This window comes from Aythya fuligula, chromosome 7, assembly GCF_009819795.1.
Source record: "Aythya fuligula isolate bAytFul2 chromosome 7, bAytFul2.pri, whole genome shotgun sequence".
In the NCBI taxonomy this organism is placed as follows: domain Eukaryota; kingdom Metazoa; phylum Chordata; class Aves; order Anseriformes; family Anatidae; genus Aythya; species Aythya fuligula.
The window spans coordinates 2,901,364-2,917,001 of NC_045565.1; the positions used below are offsets into that span (position 1 = coordinate 2,901,364).

The window sequence follows — 15,638 nt, forward strand, 5'->3', positions numbered from 1 at the left end:
CAGGGATGGTGACTCCACCACTTCCCTGGGCAGCCCGTTCCAGTGCCTCACAACCCTTTCGGTGAAGGGAGCAACGCACTTCTTCTACCTGCTGCTAATTCGCTTTTTTTTCACCTCTTGTTTCCTCGGTGCCTCACTCTCCCCCCTCTACCTTTTATTTTTAGTCCCCTTTTTATTTTTTTCCCCCCCACATGACCCTTGTGGTGCTTGACAGCTCCCCTCACGGCGGGGGCGGCCGTTGGGGCGGCCGTTGTGGCGGTTGGGGCGGCCGTTGCGAGGCCCCTCCCGCCTCTCGCGCTGTCGCGAGATGCCGCTGACGGGCGGAGCGGGGCCGGGGGCGGAGCGGCGCCGGCGGCCGGGCCGGGCAGGGCCGGGCCGGGCCGGGGGCACCGGGAGCGGCGAGCAGGCCGCCTCCGCGCCCATGTGCCCGCAGCCCCCGCCGTCCATGGAAGTGATGGAGGGGCCGCTCAACCTGGTGAGTGAGCGGCGAGCGGCGCCGGGGCCGGGGCTGAGGCTGAGGGAGGCCGGGCGGGGGACGCGGGCCCGCGGCGGGCGGCTCTGAGGCGCTGGGCTGGGCAGAGCTGCCCCTCACCTGCCCCCACAGCGAGCCAGCCAGGTATTTCAGCCAGCCTGGTGCCTGCTATTCGCTGGTAAGTGGCTGTAAGCATCAGCTTTGTGTATATATCACCCATTAACAGGTTTGTGTTGTTTTTTGTTTTTGTTTTGTTTTTGTTTTTTTTTTTTTACTGGGACCACGCACTAGGGAGTATGAGTGACAAGTGCGTGACTAAAGCTTGGCCTCTGCCCGAAAAGATGATCCTTTGACCACAACAGTAGAGTGCCATTACCACACCTGTCTAGCACCAGGCTAAAAATAAGATCAAGGCACTTTGACATAACGGACGATACAGGAAAAGGTTGCTTTATATAGTCCTGCACAGAAAGTGACCAAGTTGGCAGCACGTATGTCCCTGCTCCGTTTTAAGAAGTGTCCCGAAACACTCAAACTTTTCCTGAAACTGCTGCAGAATGCAGTCATGGATCTTATGTGGAAAAACTCGCTGTCTTCAGGCTGTATCAACTAACTTATTTTTCCCCCAAGCTCTTCTATTCACCGTCCCTCTCTGCAGATGAATTTCATATTTGTAACAACATTCAGGGGAGGTGCCAATTCTCCAGTGTAAGAATATTCATTTAAGTTCCTGATAATGTTCAATGTCATGTACTTCCTTGCTTCTCCTCAAAATCTCTTCTAGTTCACGTGGACCAGAAAAGCATAACTTTTTCCAGAGATGCCAAACCACTTGGACAGGAGGGAGGAAAAAAATCCTAAGCTATTAATTGGTCTCATGTACACTAACAGTTAGGCTTATTTATCTGGTAACAATGACTCTTGTCTTAAGTACAAGATATTTTCCTTCTTTCAGTGCATTGGTGGTTGCTAATTTTAGTGAAATGGCTTTCTCTAGAGTTAAAAATTTTGATTAGAACTTGCTATAATTCTTGTATTCCACTCACTTTGTCCTTTGAAGCTCACATCTAGTTTTGGATACTTGGGAGCAGGGGTACTGTCCTGATTTTCCTGGGGATCTGAATTGACAAGAAATCCCTAGTAGTTTCGCAGTGTCCTAATGTCTCCATTTCTGTCAACATGTAGCACACCCACTGCACTTAATCACTTACGTTAGTGGCTTTCAGTTACGTATTTCACTATTTGCTTAGCTTTCCTAATTACAGGTGGCATGCCATACCTCACACATTCTGCTGACTTGAGTTACGTTATCTATATTTCAGAGAACAGAAATCTAAAGAAATTTGGATTAAGTATCTGGCCTTAATTAAAGCCTCAAGATGTTTCTTTTTCTTAAGTTTAATTAAATTTTGGTTTCCATAATTTGCTGATTTCCTTCTGTAGGTGGCACTTGACAAATACTGATTTGCTTTCCAGGGTTTTTCTTAGTATCTACAACTTAATGTTTGTTTTATTTAACTGAGTTTTTGATAGATGACCCTCAAGTCTAATGACTTTGGTGAGAAATGTACCCATCTTAGAGTTTGGACTTCAGTTCATAGACTTTTTTTTAAACTTATTTTTGTGGTTTGCTGTTGTTTAACAGATAATTATGCAGTCTAACCCCACCTTTCATTCTCTTAACCTTTCCAGGGCTTGTGCTACAGTACTAACCGCCAATTTGATTTTCCACTGAGCTGTCCTCAAGGTATCCATTGTATCCAGCGATACTTCATTTAGGAATAATTTGAGACAACTCTTCCCAAGTCTGTTGTGATCCCAGTTATTAGCACCTTAGGAAAGTGTTTTGGGGAACTTTGATACCCGATCATTTATTTAGGCACTTCTTCTTGCCCTCTTCCTTCCTTCTTTCCTACTCTTGCCCTCCTCCTACCTGCACAGGGTGCTGTATGCTTTGCAGACAAATGCCATCTAACTGCAAAAGAATGGGTTAAAGCCCTGATCCTTTTCCTAACAGGGAAGCCGGTTCCTCAGTCCTGTGAGTACAGTATTTAGGTTACACCAGGGAACTTCACACTGCTACAGGCTAAGTGCAGTCCCTGCACCTGCAGGCAACCGTGTAGTGGTTATCTAGTCCAGCTGAACACTGGTTTTCAGTGCTGTAAATTAAGACACGTCAGCATTCCGTAACAAATCTAAAAACTGTTACAGAAAAAACAGTTTTCTGCCTGACACCTTTGAAGAATTTTCCATACTTCAGAAGCATAGCAGCACACGGGTGACCACCAGAAGCTTGGAAATACCACAGTAAAAATATGAGGCAAATATTATCAGCCCCAAGTAGTTAAACAGGAAACTTGTTTATTGAATGGAGCCCAGCACCCAGAACCTCGTAACTCTGTGGACTTCAGTTTAATACCACTGTGTAGGTATTCAGCTTTCCTGTAGGACACATGCTAAGGAGCCATTCCGCATCTATCTACCTTGTATTTCTCCTACAAGATCATAGCATTTCTTATGGCATATAGTAAGATAAAGTTCTAGATCTGGTGAATGCTAATTTCTGTAAGTTTTTTGAAATATAAGGGTAACTTGAAAAGCAGTTTTGCTGAAAACTAGAAAGCACAGACTAGTGGCCGGAGTGAAAATCATACAACAATGTATATACTGCCAGTCAGTGGCCTACATTAACAAATGGTTTGTAACTGAGGTGAATACCACATCTAGGTGAGGGGAAAATAGCAGGCAGAATATGCAATATGGAAGAGTGGGGAGGGGGAAGGGCGAAAGAAGGCATCTGTGAAAGTTTACCAGAGACCACAGGACTGACACCATGTGGACCAACGTGTTTGAGATTTAATGCCACCCTGTACCTCTTATTTTGGGTGGGGGGAAACAAAAGAAAAGTCATGTTCATCTATAGAAGCACGCACTGAATCCTGTTTTTATTTTTTTAATAAAGCATAACCTGAAAGCTGCTATGCTTGCTCTTTCTATGAGAAACGAAAGACAGAAAGGCAGATACACTCAATTCTGAACTCAGACTAGAGGAAACAAGCTTTTAGGTAGTGAAAGTGGAAGAGTCTCATATAGACATGCCTAGCGAAGTCTGTTTTTACCATGGTAATAGCAGCACTGTCTTGGCTTTCCCTTTATACATGATACATATGTGGGTATCTTTTCAGTGAAGGCAGTGTAAGGTGTGAACCACAGAGGCAGCAGCACATCTGAGAAAAGTGAGTGGTGGTACTGAGGCGATGCCGGGGATGCTCAGCTGCACACCCTGCTCACTACTGGCCTCCTTGGAAAGGCCCAGCAACGTGGTATTCAGGTCATTCAACACCGTGTTCATGTCATTCCTCCTCAGGCACAACACGAGCCTATTCCACGTAGCAGGTCTAACACCTTGCAGGAGCTCCCAGCCAGGAACGTAACTGACTAAGCTACAGGTGGCTGACAGAAGGAAGCATCATTTCCTCCCTGCTCTCCGTGCTGTTTGGGTAGCTACCAGCAGTTCCTTTCTGCTGTGTCACGCTGGCATCACAGGCAGGGTACATGTGGATCACTGAGCCACACGGTTCAGCTCCGAGTAAGCGTGCTTAACACAAGTCTGAAAGGCCAAAATGAAGCAGCAGGCTGAAGCACTCGCTGAAGCCTTTCTGCCCCACCTCTTGGAAGCTGTTGCCCACAGATGGCCTGTTCACCATTAAACACTTGTGGTGCTGGTTCAGTTGTCCCTGGTGAGGGTAGCTCAGTTGCTGCGTCATCTGAACCGTGTAGTTTAGGGCTGTAAGTGTGCAAACAGGAACCCAGATTGCTTTTATTGCCAGGGCAGTGGGACCGTTCTCCTTTAGCTTATACCCTCCAGTTACCAAGACCTGCATATACCTGCTGCAGCACTATCCGGAGGGGAAAAGCATTACTAGAGCAGCTGGGAGCTGTAAGGATGTGAAACAGCTTTGAAAACCAACTTGAAGCATATAGTGCTTTTATCATATTAAACGGACCAAGAGGAAGAGAATGAGGTTGACCTGAGCATGTATTAAGGAAAAGGGTACCACAGCTTACTGAAGGTGCAGGCGATCAGGGAAAGAAGTGCAGCTGTGCCTGCATGGGGTTTGGAGGCACCACCTAGCCTGAGCACTGTGTGCAAGGTGGTTTCGTGCCGGATCTTTTAACTGCATTTACACAGTGAGGAACTCAGACCAATCTATTATAGCTTAGATTTGGGATAGGTTGGAAACACACACACAGTCAATTAGGGCTATTCAGTGAATTAACGCTGGTTGGCGAAATGACAAAAAGTTGGCTGTGTGTCTGCCCATATATTTAAACTCTAATACTACTGCTTACAATGGAGTTGAACTCCAACATCTTTACAGTTTAATAAAAAGTGACTGAGGAGCCTCTTAATGTTGAGGGTACATTCTCATGAGTTTCACATACTTATTTTGCTCTATAGTCACACTAACTGGTAATTTACAGTTGAGTCACCGTTCTGTCAACCTTGCTAAATACAGGCTTTAAAATACAAAATTGAGCTAGCATGCGGCTAGTGGTATTGGTTGAGCAGCCACAATGGGCTGTGCCATTGTTTGTTTCTCCTTTAGTCAACTCTGTCTTTCTCCAAAGCATACGAGGAGTATTTTTAAGAGGGTTTGCTTCTGTTGATAAAGCTACATGTTGCCCTTTCTTTAGGTTTAGTGGCAAATCTGTTCCCATTGTTTAGCATAAGTTATAGGACAAGATTTTTCAAGTTATTTTTGCTTTTAGTGTAACTGCCTGGAAATACAAGCATTTTCTGACTTGTTTGTGTGTGTGTGTATCGAGGAGTGGAATGGAATAAAGAGAGAACACTAGTGTAAAACTTGACCTGACTGTCTAAGAAGAAACTATAGCCATCTACTTAAAAAAATAAATAAAATAGAAGAGTCATGATAAACATTTCCAAGTTCGCTGGTTCCAGGTGAAAATGGGTTTGAAAGACACTTGTGTGTGCGTGGAGGAAGCGATGAGGCACCACCTCATCCCAGCCTTCATGACCTGCTGCTGTGCAGTTCCACACGGAAGATACTCAGCATGCTGGTACAATCCTGAAGCAGTAACAAGGTGCATTTTCTGATCCTTCCTTTCCCCTAAATACATTCTTAGAAAGACAGCCCTGTATCCGTAAGGAAACAAACCACTGGACAGATCCCTCATCTCTCAGAAAAATACCTTTGTTGTTGCTTTCAGCATTAAGCGAGCATAGGTATTGATCCTTTCTGGCAAAGATGACTAGTATCCAGTTCATAGCATAGAATAGATGGTATTAGTGGCAAACTTTGGTTGCAACTCGAAGCATTTACAGACTGTTATATTGCACATAACTTTCTTTGCAGTCCCATTTGCTCACGCCCCTTTACTTCTGTAGCTGGGTTTTCCTGCCTGTGTAACTTTGTATGAAGTAAACCACTGTAACCTGCAATTCATAATCATATTACAATATGTCAGTTGCTAAAGAGCCCCTTAAAATTAAGGGAGAAGGCTGCAAGGTTAACAGTTTATGCAAGACTTTGTCCAGTGCAGAACAGCTCCCCTTCTGAGAAGAAAGGGCAACAAAACACATACAATACTATTTCAACTACATGAGGACTGTTGCGAATTACTGCTCTGAGGAGAGGGTGGTGGACTTCCCTGTTTGAAAGTGAGTAGCACTATCTCTACCCTTTAGAAGTACTGCAGGACAGACCATGCTTTTGTACTGTTACTCTCAGCGCTGTAAGAGCTAGCAATCGAGTGGAATCACACCGGAAAACAGCCTCCTTCTGTACCCTCAGCCTAAGCTAGGATCCTTTGGTGGTAATCCTTTAAGTCCTAGTGGTTCATCTTCCCTAGAAAGAGTTACTGTGTTTGTGTCTTTTTGAAGTTTGAGAGTAGTACCCAATCTGGCAAGCAGGCCTCGTGACTATGTTTCAGATGGCCTGCAGGTGCACCATTGTCTAGTTTGGATTGGAAAGAAGTATTAATTTTAGGGATGCTAAGGAAAGCTTTAAGCAAAGAAATACCTACACTGCTGCTTTAGAGGGGGATTCGATTATTCTTTGATTCTGTTGCTCAGAGGTTACCTAGGCAGTAGTTTGGGTTAGCTGGATGGAGAGTCAAAGGGGAGCACTGCTCGGGAACATCAGTACCGACTTACAAACATCCCTCAGCATCTCACCCACAGCCGGGAAGTAAGGAAAGCTGCCTGCCTTACCTGCTCCTGCAGTTCATCTGGGGGCTTGCAGTGACTCAGTAAGGCTCACACCGATCCCTTCAGAACCAAATACTTTGAGTAACTCGAGGAAGCTTTTTAGCTTGGTCATCTGTCATTCACACCTGTTTCCTCTTAGGAGAGTCAAGTTGTTACACCTGTCCATTTGCCTACTGGGAATTCCTGCTCGTCTGGATGGGGAGGGACATCTGGAAGTAGTTGCCGAACTGCTTCCCCCCTCCAAATCCATAGCTTGTTAAGAAATTATAATTATTCTTACACCACATCCTATGTATATTTCCAACGCTGCAACTGGGAGAGGAAGGAGAAATCAGATACGTGAACCCACTGCGGTTGTGCAGCAGCTGTTTCTGCAGTCATCACAGCAGCAGTACCAACATCAAAGCAGTCCTGTTGAATCTGTTAGGGACCAGCAGAGCAGCTTCAGTATCTTTGGTGTAAACACCTTCCTTTAGCATGACATCAGACCGGGGAGAGACTCGAGAGCCGTTTTTCTCACTGTATGATACAGGGCCCATTCTTCCATTGCCAGTTTTATAACGGGATACAGACCACTGAGTTCAAAATAGCTTTGCTAACAATGGTTGGATGCTGTGTCTGAGTGGAACCGAGTGCTAAGAATAAACCAGCAGACTAGACAAGATGTAGAAGCTTACCCATGATATGTGGCATATTAAGCAAGTGCTTCTGTTGCGGATTCATCACTTGCTGCTAGGAAACAGCACCACAACTTTCTTCAGACTGCTGCTTTTGAATGTTCTGCCATGAAAATGGGAGAAATTCCTTGGTCCTTGCACAGACAACTAACTGGAACAAGCATTCGCAAGGTGGAATAACTAACAAATTTTTCCTTGTCAAGCTGGCAGGAAAACATCCAAAATGAGGGATTTCTTTCCCCCATGACTAGCTGAGAACACCTAGCTTTCTCACTGGTTTTCCTTGGATCCTGTTCCTGCCAGGGAAAGCTGGTGCTCTGCAGCAGGACGAGATGTCCTGACATCTAGATATTTTGATGTAACAGCAAGAAAAGTATTTTGACCTTGCAGTCAAAGAATCCTCATTTCTTTTTGCTAGCATCTCTGATCTGTGTTTTTTGTTGTTGTTTTTTTTTTTTTGTTTTTTTTGTTTTTTGTTTTTTCTAAATTGTTTATTCATGGTCTAGCCCAGTTTCTTCAGACTCCCTTGAACTTCACTGGGAGCTAATTGAAAATGAAAATAATTTAATTGCCACACCAAATAACAACTCACTGTCCTCAAATGATCTGCATGTGCTTAAGTGATTTGAATATGACCGTGCCCCAATTGTTTAAAACATATGAAAATAACCTTTGAAAACAATCCGTTTTTGTATGTGGAAACTAACAAATAGAACCAGTCCCTTGGCTTTTTGGCTTGCTTTCTTCAGTCTTTTGTCTCTAGCTGTTTCCTTTTGCCAGTTCTTTTAGACCCACCTGTGCAGTTTGCAGAAGAAGCTGTACCAATAACAATTTATTGAAAAAAAAATGTTTTGCAAGGAGCTAGCTCAGGTGTTTTTATGTGCATGACATAGCTAATTTGTAACTGAATGACCTGCCATGAGTAACCGAGGAGTTGGCTCTATATGAGCTGTTACTCATTTGTTCTTACCCAGGGGAAATAAGCTTCTCTTTCTGGCATATGTCATTTGTAGGAGTCCATAGAAAACGACCATAAAATAGATGATTTTCCAATAGAAAAACACTTCATCTGCTGAGATTATTTAACCTCGGGGCAGAAGAAATGAGTGCTGGCAGTGCTATGAGGATTGAATGAAGATGAGGAAGAGGAATGCGACTGAAGTATTTGTTGTGGAGAATCAAGGGGGTTTTTGGTGTTTGTTTGTGTGTTTGTTTTTTTTAAATACTCACCATATTAGCATAGAAAATCAGTTTTAGAAAAGCTGAATGTCTAAATGCAGTGATATAGCTGCTAGGGATTGCTTAAGAACAGTTGTTTCCCAAAAGAGTGTTTTCTGCAGAAGTCATTCTCTTCTGTGGTGTCAGAGCTGCTAAAATTCTGGTAGAAAATTGAACTTACTGTAACAATTTAGGTGTTAAGTCAATTTGGAGGACAAAAGTGACAAAGAAATTGATCTGCATTTTGAAACTTTTCTTTTTAAAATGGATATTAGTGCAAGGATCATGTTAGACTTGATACAATCATGTCACTGTCTTGTTTGGATTATTTTACCTTTGATGTTTCTACCAAAATTGCAGGAGCAGAGAAAAGTGTAATTCCTGTTAGGAACCAGTTGTTCTCACTTCTTGGGATACGGACAAATGCTGTCATTTTTATATTGCTCCTGGAATATGCTTCAAGGGAGTCTGTGACTTACATGCTCCATATGTCTAAAGCCTGATGTGTTTTATGCCTTTGTTTGGGTGAAAAGAGGGAATAGAGAATCTCTACGGGGCAGAGATGGAATTAGAGAGGCGGTCTGCAGGCCTTCAGTTCCGTTGCCCCTTTAAGTTTCCTCAGTATGGATTTGGTAAAGGCTGTCTTGAGAGACTACAGTCTTAAAAAATGTAGAATCAGACAAACACTTTGGTTTCTTAACTGTCTCGTGTTGTTTCACAGAGCTGGTGCCTGGTACTTAACATCTATTTTCTTCACACTCAGCATGGAGTGAAGCAGCCGTGCATCCTGCGCGTTACTGACAGCTGTGCCGGCTGGGTGCTTGTAGCCATTCATACCACAAAGCTTCTCCTGGAGAAAGGGCCACAAAGTTCCTATCTTAGAGTAACGACAAAAGGATTCGCTTTCATGAATGCTGCAGTGCTCATTATGCAATATTCTTTCTCACTAAGCATATGCAAATACTTGCGCCAATTGCTTGCTTTCAGCAACACTAGGCTACCCTGGTGGTTTGCATTAGTAGCTTACAAATGCTGGTAGAGAATTAACTGTTGTACAGCAAGGACGTGACTTTGATACCTTCAGCTATGGCTGTACTGCTTCCATGAACTGATGTAAGCTGCAAACAACCAAGGTCTTTTGCACTTCCTTCGACTGAGAAGCAAAGCTTGCTGGGGATGGGGCAGCAGAAAATGGCAGAACAGGGATAAGCTGTAACATCTCATTTTCAGCTCTGTAGTTCAAACATCTTGCATTCTGCTGCCTAAATTGGTCCTAAACACTTTCAGCTCTTTGTAGTTTCTGTGGCCTATTGGTCTTTTTACACAGCTACAGTGAACGGCTGCCTATGAAGGAGAGGATGTACTTTTGGAGGAGAGCTTCCAAAGGCTTTTACTGTGTACACACCATCTTTGCTGCGTTAACGAACTTCAGCTCCTACCTGTACAGTACAGATCCTTGTAAGGCAGTATTAAAAAAAGAAACCAAATTATACATTTCAGAAGGGACTGGGAGATCTGAGCATAAAGGCCTGAGAACTGGAATCAGTTTAAGACTTCTAGATATACCAATTACTTTAAAAACTGATCTATTTGTTGGTTAACCCTCACTGATGCAACGCTCTTTTTAATTTTAAGGCTCACCAGCAGAGCAGAAAAGCAGACCGCTTGTTGGCAGCAGGGAAATATGAAGAAGCAATTTCTTGTCACAAAAAAGCTGCTGGTGAGTAGAAATTTCTCACATTCCAGTTTTTAAAATCAGTTTCTGGATTTGCATGTTTCATGGGAGCATCTCGTTACTTGCAAAATATTCTTTTTATTCTTCGCATGTGAATTTGTTTTTCAGTCCAGATCAACAATCTTTGTAGAAACATTTTCTCAGATACGAGCAGCTGAAATCAGACATTTCCAAAGTTGATTTTGCCGGGGGTGGTTATCACTGCTAAGGCAGTTCTTGATTCAAGTTGAAGCCAACACCTTGTGTCGTGTACAAAGTGCAGTTGGGGACCTACTGTAAGCTGGTTTTGCCTTACACTTCCTTTTTTTCTTCGCTTCTTTCATGGCTGAAGTAATGTGCTTTCTATTGATAAAGCAAATACGTGAGCTTTCTATGACAGAAGTTTATTTACTTCCCCTTCCTAATGTGTAAGTCAAGACAGCTAATAGCAAGTAATGAGCTCGGCTTCCCTAGAAGCAAAGCAGGACAGCAGAGCACATCCCAGGCCTTGATGCGGTGACTGACAGCCTCTCCGAAGCGAGACTTTGTGCAGCTACCTGTTCATTTAACTAGTCATGCGTAATTATTTGTGGTGGAGTCCCTCAGCTGGCTGACGGTGTGGCAACTGCTTGGCAGAAGAAGAAAGAGGAACTCTTAATTGGTGCAATAAGTAGGACATTTCCAGTGACAGGGCTTGTGTGTAGAAAAAATAAGTGGCTACTCTGAAGATCGTAGCCTAGATACCAGGCATTCTTGCTTCCCGTTCATAAATACCAGAAAACCCCATAGAATGAGAAACTGAAAATTGGTATTTATGAGTAGGAAGAGCAATGAGGGATAGCACATATCCTGATATACAGACTTTTCTTTTTGGTTTCCTTCATTTCCTACACCAAAGCAAAACCAAATAAGGTATTGAATGTTTCTTGTTTTTCTTCAGTTGACGATTCTGTGTCATTATCTTACAACCTGAATTTGGTTAAGAATTTCTTATAGCTTGTCATTTTCAGCACTAGCAAGATACGGTCAAAGTCCAAAGTGCTGCTCTGCCTCTAAGCCAGCACATTTTTTGGTCTGAAGGGGAAGTTAATGAAAAAAATGGAGAACTACAGACTGTACCTCCTAACCAAGAATATAATTAAAACATGACTTAATAACACAGGTGCATCATGAGAGAGAGGATTTTACTTACCACATTTTGTTTTAAAATGCATGTATATTAAGAGTCCAGTCCTTATCTGTGTTTCTCCCCTTCGTGGGAAAAGTTGTTGTTCTGCAACTTTCTGGAAATGGCTGCCATGACACTAAGCTCCCGACCTGCTCTGAAAAACAAATGGTTAGCAGTCTCAGCCAGCAGGATGCCATGGCAAGGGTGTAGCATAGACTACATGATCTTACAGTCATTTTTTTTCTGATTTTTGAGAAACAGCAGGTGTTTCCAGCCTCTGTAGTTTGGTAAATACTTTGCATTTTGACTACTTCTTTTATGTGGGAATTCAGAATATGAACAGCCTGAAGCTTTTTTTTTTTAACTTTTAAGGAAACATTCAAGTCTTATAACCTTGCCTAACACATTTATCAATTTTCTCTTCTGCAGCATACCTTACAGAAGCTATGAAGCTGACCCAGTCAGAGCAGGTGAGACCCAAGCGTAGTGGACACCAGAACTCTGTTGTGTATCTGTTGTGCCCTCACTGTTTGTATCCCTCATGTACTCCACATTGTTTTCTGAGATCCACAGCATCTACACCGGGAGGTTTGGAAGTGCAGAGATGCTAGTCTGCCTTGAGAGTTTTTGCAAATTTACGTGGAGCAGGGATGGGAGAGCTACTAACCCATCCAGGGGTTCCCTGGCAATGGTTTCTAGCCTGTAAGGTGCCTTCAAGTAGGTGATAAAACTAATTTCATGGGTAACTTTTGCTCTGAAGCAGTTAGGCCATTTTGCTGAGACACAGGAGCCGAGTATTTCATCTACAGTGTGCCAAATGAATCTGTTCTTTCTTAATGTTGGTTACAGATCAGTTAAACTTCTTGTGCGTCTGCTCAGGGGTACTATCACTGTCTGGCTAGTGATTTACACACACAAAAAAGACTAAATGTTAACTCCTGAACAATATCAGCAGATGTATTAAATTTGGGTGATATATCCAAATCTCTTGCATTGCACAAGCAGAAAGCACTTCTGGTTGGATTTACTGTCTGAATAACAAAGGCTCCTTCTCTCCCTGGGGCATGCTATGATGCTGTTTATGTAAATATTTACAGGCACGTAACTTTACTTGCATGAATATTCAGGTGGATTAAGGATCACCAATTAAATTGTTTAATCTTGTTTTTACTCAGGCTCAGCTATCACTGGAATTACAAAGGGATAGTCACATGAAACAGTTACTGCTCATCCAGGAGAGGTGGAAAAGGGCAAAGAGAGAGGAAAAGCTGAAAGCCCAGCAGAACGCTGACAGAGAAGCAGCTGCACACCTTCAGACTTCTTTTAAGCCACCTGCTGAAGAATCTGATGATCAGAATGTCTTGGTTCCTGTTACTCAGAAATACAGCCCTTCCACAGAGAAACATCTACACGACATTCAGGGTGTCTTTGACAGGGACCCGGATACGCTATTATTTCTGCTTCAGAAAAAAAAGGAGCCAGTGGAAGCGTGCATTGGCAGCAAAGCTCCTAAAGACGACAAAACAATAATAGAAGAGCAGGCAACCAAAATTGCAGATTTGAAACGGCATGTAGAATTTCTTGCAGCTGAAAACGAGAGATTAAGGAGAGAGAATAAGCAGCTAAAAGCAGAAAGAGCTAGACTCCAAAAATCTCCAGTAGAGAAGGAGTTGGATGTCGATGCTGACTTTGTAGAGAAGTCAGAGTTGTGGAGCCTGCAGCAACACTCGGAAAGTACTTCTTCAGCTGCAACTTGGCAAAAGTTTGCAACAACTGCGGGGAAGGCAAAGGACATTCCAATACCCAACCTTCCCCCCCTGGACATCCCATCCCCTGAACTCCCTCTGCTGGAACTCTCTGAAGATATACTGAAAGGACTGATGAATAGTTAAAAACCAGGAAAAAAGTGCTCAATGTAGTTACCTAAAATAAGAAAAGGGAAAACCACCAGGACAATGATAACCTGAGGGCAGAAACATCTAACACAATCCTACTGTTGGAGAAAAGGCATTAAGCAACTTTGTTACTGTGAAATACACATCATATCTGATCTACTTCATAAAACTTAAAGGTACCATAATCGGTATAAGATGGCAAGCTCTTTAGTCTTTCTCCCAATGTTTCAAACCAAATGACTGCCTGGAGAATGTTTCATGTAACACAATCCTTCAGGGGTTTAAAGTATGCTATATGTAATAGTTACCTATAATGCCATAAATGATGGTGCAGAACCTAACTGTTATGGTTGCCAGTTGGCTGCCACTTCATATTGAAAAATGCTTTCTAGCATGAATTTAAACTGTGCATTTCATTATGCATAACTTTGTTAATTCAGATACAGTGCAATTTGTACACCTCCTAGATGGATTTATGTGCCACACTCTATACTCCTGGCTAAGTTAACCTCAAATCAGGAGAGATTTAAATTTCCATTCTATGAAGGAACCAACTTATTAGTTCTGTTGATGAGGTTTTTTTTGGTTATCTGTTTACATAACTAATCAGGGTGCATCAAATCTAGCTATTGGTTTCTGTATAAAGTGACATTGTTTAAAAAAAAATCTATACTTAAGGCAAAATACCCTTTTTGTTTTCAGCGATGCATGAATGGAAGTAATTCTAGCTGGCAGTATTTGATTGAACAAGAAATTGTTTACAGCTTAACCTGATTCAAAAAGGATATGAAAATAAAATCCAAGGTGTTTTGACACTAAGCGCGTGTTAAATCTGTACGAACAAATTTAGATTTATTCTAATGGTGTTAGTACACAACACTCACCTCAAGTTCTGTGTTCAGCCGTCAGCAGACACTGATGACTAGGATGAATTCAGAGGGCCTTGCGCGTACATAAAGTGACTTTGCTAATGGCTTGCTTAAATACCTGGAGAGAGGTGAAGTCTCAGGGGAAGCAGCACCGTGCGTTTGCCCAGAGAGAGGCTCCCCTGGGCTGAAGGATGAAGGAGTCGTGCTGCGAGAGCTGTGCACACACATGTGGGCTGTTGGTTTCTGCGCCGAACCCAGGCTTTCCTGCCGCAGGCCTGAGGGTGGTGGTGTGTCCTGGGGGCACGAGTTAGCTCTGGCTGTTGCTGATTAATGGAAAGTGTTGAGTGTTGCAAGCTACCCCATTCCAAGTCATTCTTGAGTGTTACAAGGTAAGCTTGCTCTTTCTAAGGGTCCTTTTTTTTTTCCAGAATAGCCTGGAAGTACAGCAAGGACACCTCACTGCTGTGCAAATTCTCCCCATGCCTCTGTATGCCTGGTCTGTCTCCTGTGCTTGCTTGAAGGGAAGTAGGGACTGCAGGCTAGAAAAAGCTATGGAAGCAAAGGTAAGATGAGTTCATTAGAGGAGGTCCCTTGTGCTGAATTGTAGCAGGAAACGAGTCTTTCCAGGGGGGTAAAAAGTTTTTTTTTCCTGTTGGAGCAGTTTAGCAGATGGTCCCACGGCACAGCTGTGGTGAGGTAGCCTGTTCCAGGTCAGCCCCAGCCCGCTGCTCTCACTGAAGTGCGAGTTACATTCTCTGTCATCTGCCTGGCTGGCTGCTGCAGGTGATAAGTCAGGAGAGCAGTGTTCCTGTTCTTGTAAGTAATGCAAAGAAAATGGCATGTGCTCACGGGAAGGAAATCAAATTATTTAAGCATCTCTCTCAGGTCACTGCCAGGGCTGTTAGCTGCACACAGACGTGGCAGCTGTCTCTGCAAACAGCAGCTCTAGGAGAAAAGGAAGCAAGTTCAAGCCTGGCTACCTACCTCTGCCAAAGAATCAGGAGTCTAAACGGGGCAGGGGAATAGCAGGTGCCACCTCTGGTTCTTTTAGCCACAAAAGTTCTGTTTGTCCCTTCCTATGAAGCTTTTCCCTTTTGCTGCGTAAACAAAACACCAGATCTGAAGAAGGAAGCTACTTCTCTGGAGGAATATCACCAAGCAGAGGCAAACTCTATGCTGCCACTTCGAAAGCGATGTTGAAACTTTTCTCTCTTGCAATTCAACCATTTGTTTACTCTGTTCTTGCAGTCTGCCCACTGAACGCAGGAACGCTGCTGAAAACAAACTTAAGGCAGCGTGGTTTAACACTAGTCCCGTCAGTGGTGCAGAAACAAGAGTGAACGTAATGTTCTCTTTAATGGGATAGGAGCTCCTACACTGTGGGTTAAAG

General features: G+C 43.3%; 1 protein-coding gene across 1 annotated transcript; it reads left to right on the forward strand.

Moving 5' to 3' along the window:
• Nucleotides 1–367: 367 nt before the first annotated feature.
• On the forward strand, nt 368–14,198 carry NRBF2 (nuclear receptor binding factor 2). Its single transcript, XM_032191684.1, has 4 exons — nt 368–475; nt 10,238–10,322; nt 11,914–11,954; nt 12,660–14,198. Exons 1-4 carry the CDS (start codon nt 422–424, stop codon nt 13,374–13,376), a joined length of 897 nt encoding a protein of 298 aa, XP_032047575.1. The 5' UTR covers nt 368–421; the 3' UTR covers nt 13,377–14,198.
• The last annotated feature ends 1,440 nt before the right edge of the window (nt 14,199–15,638 follow it).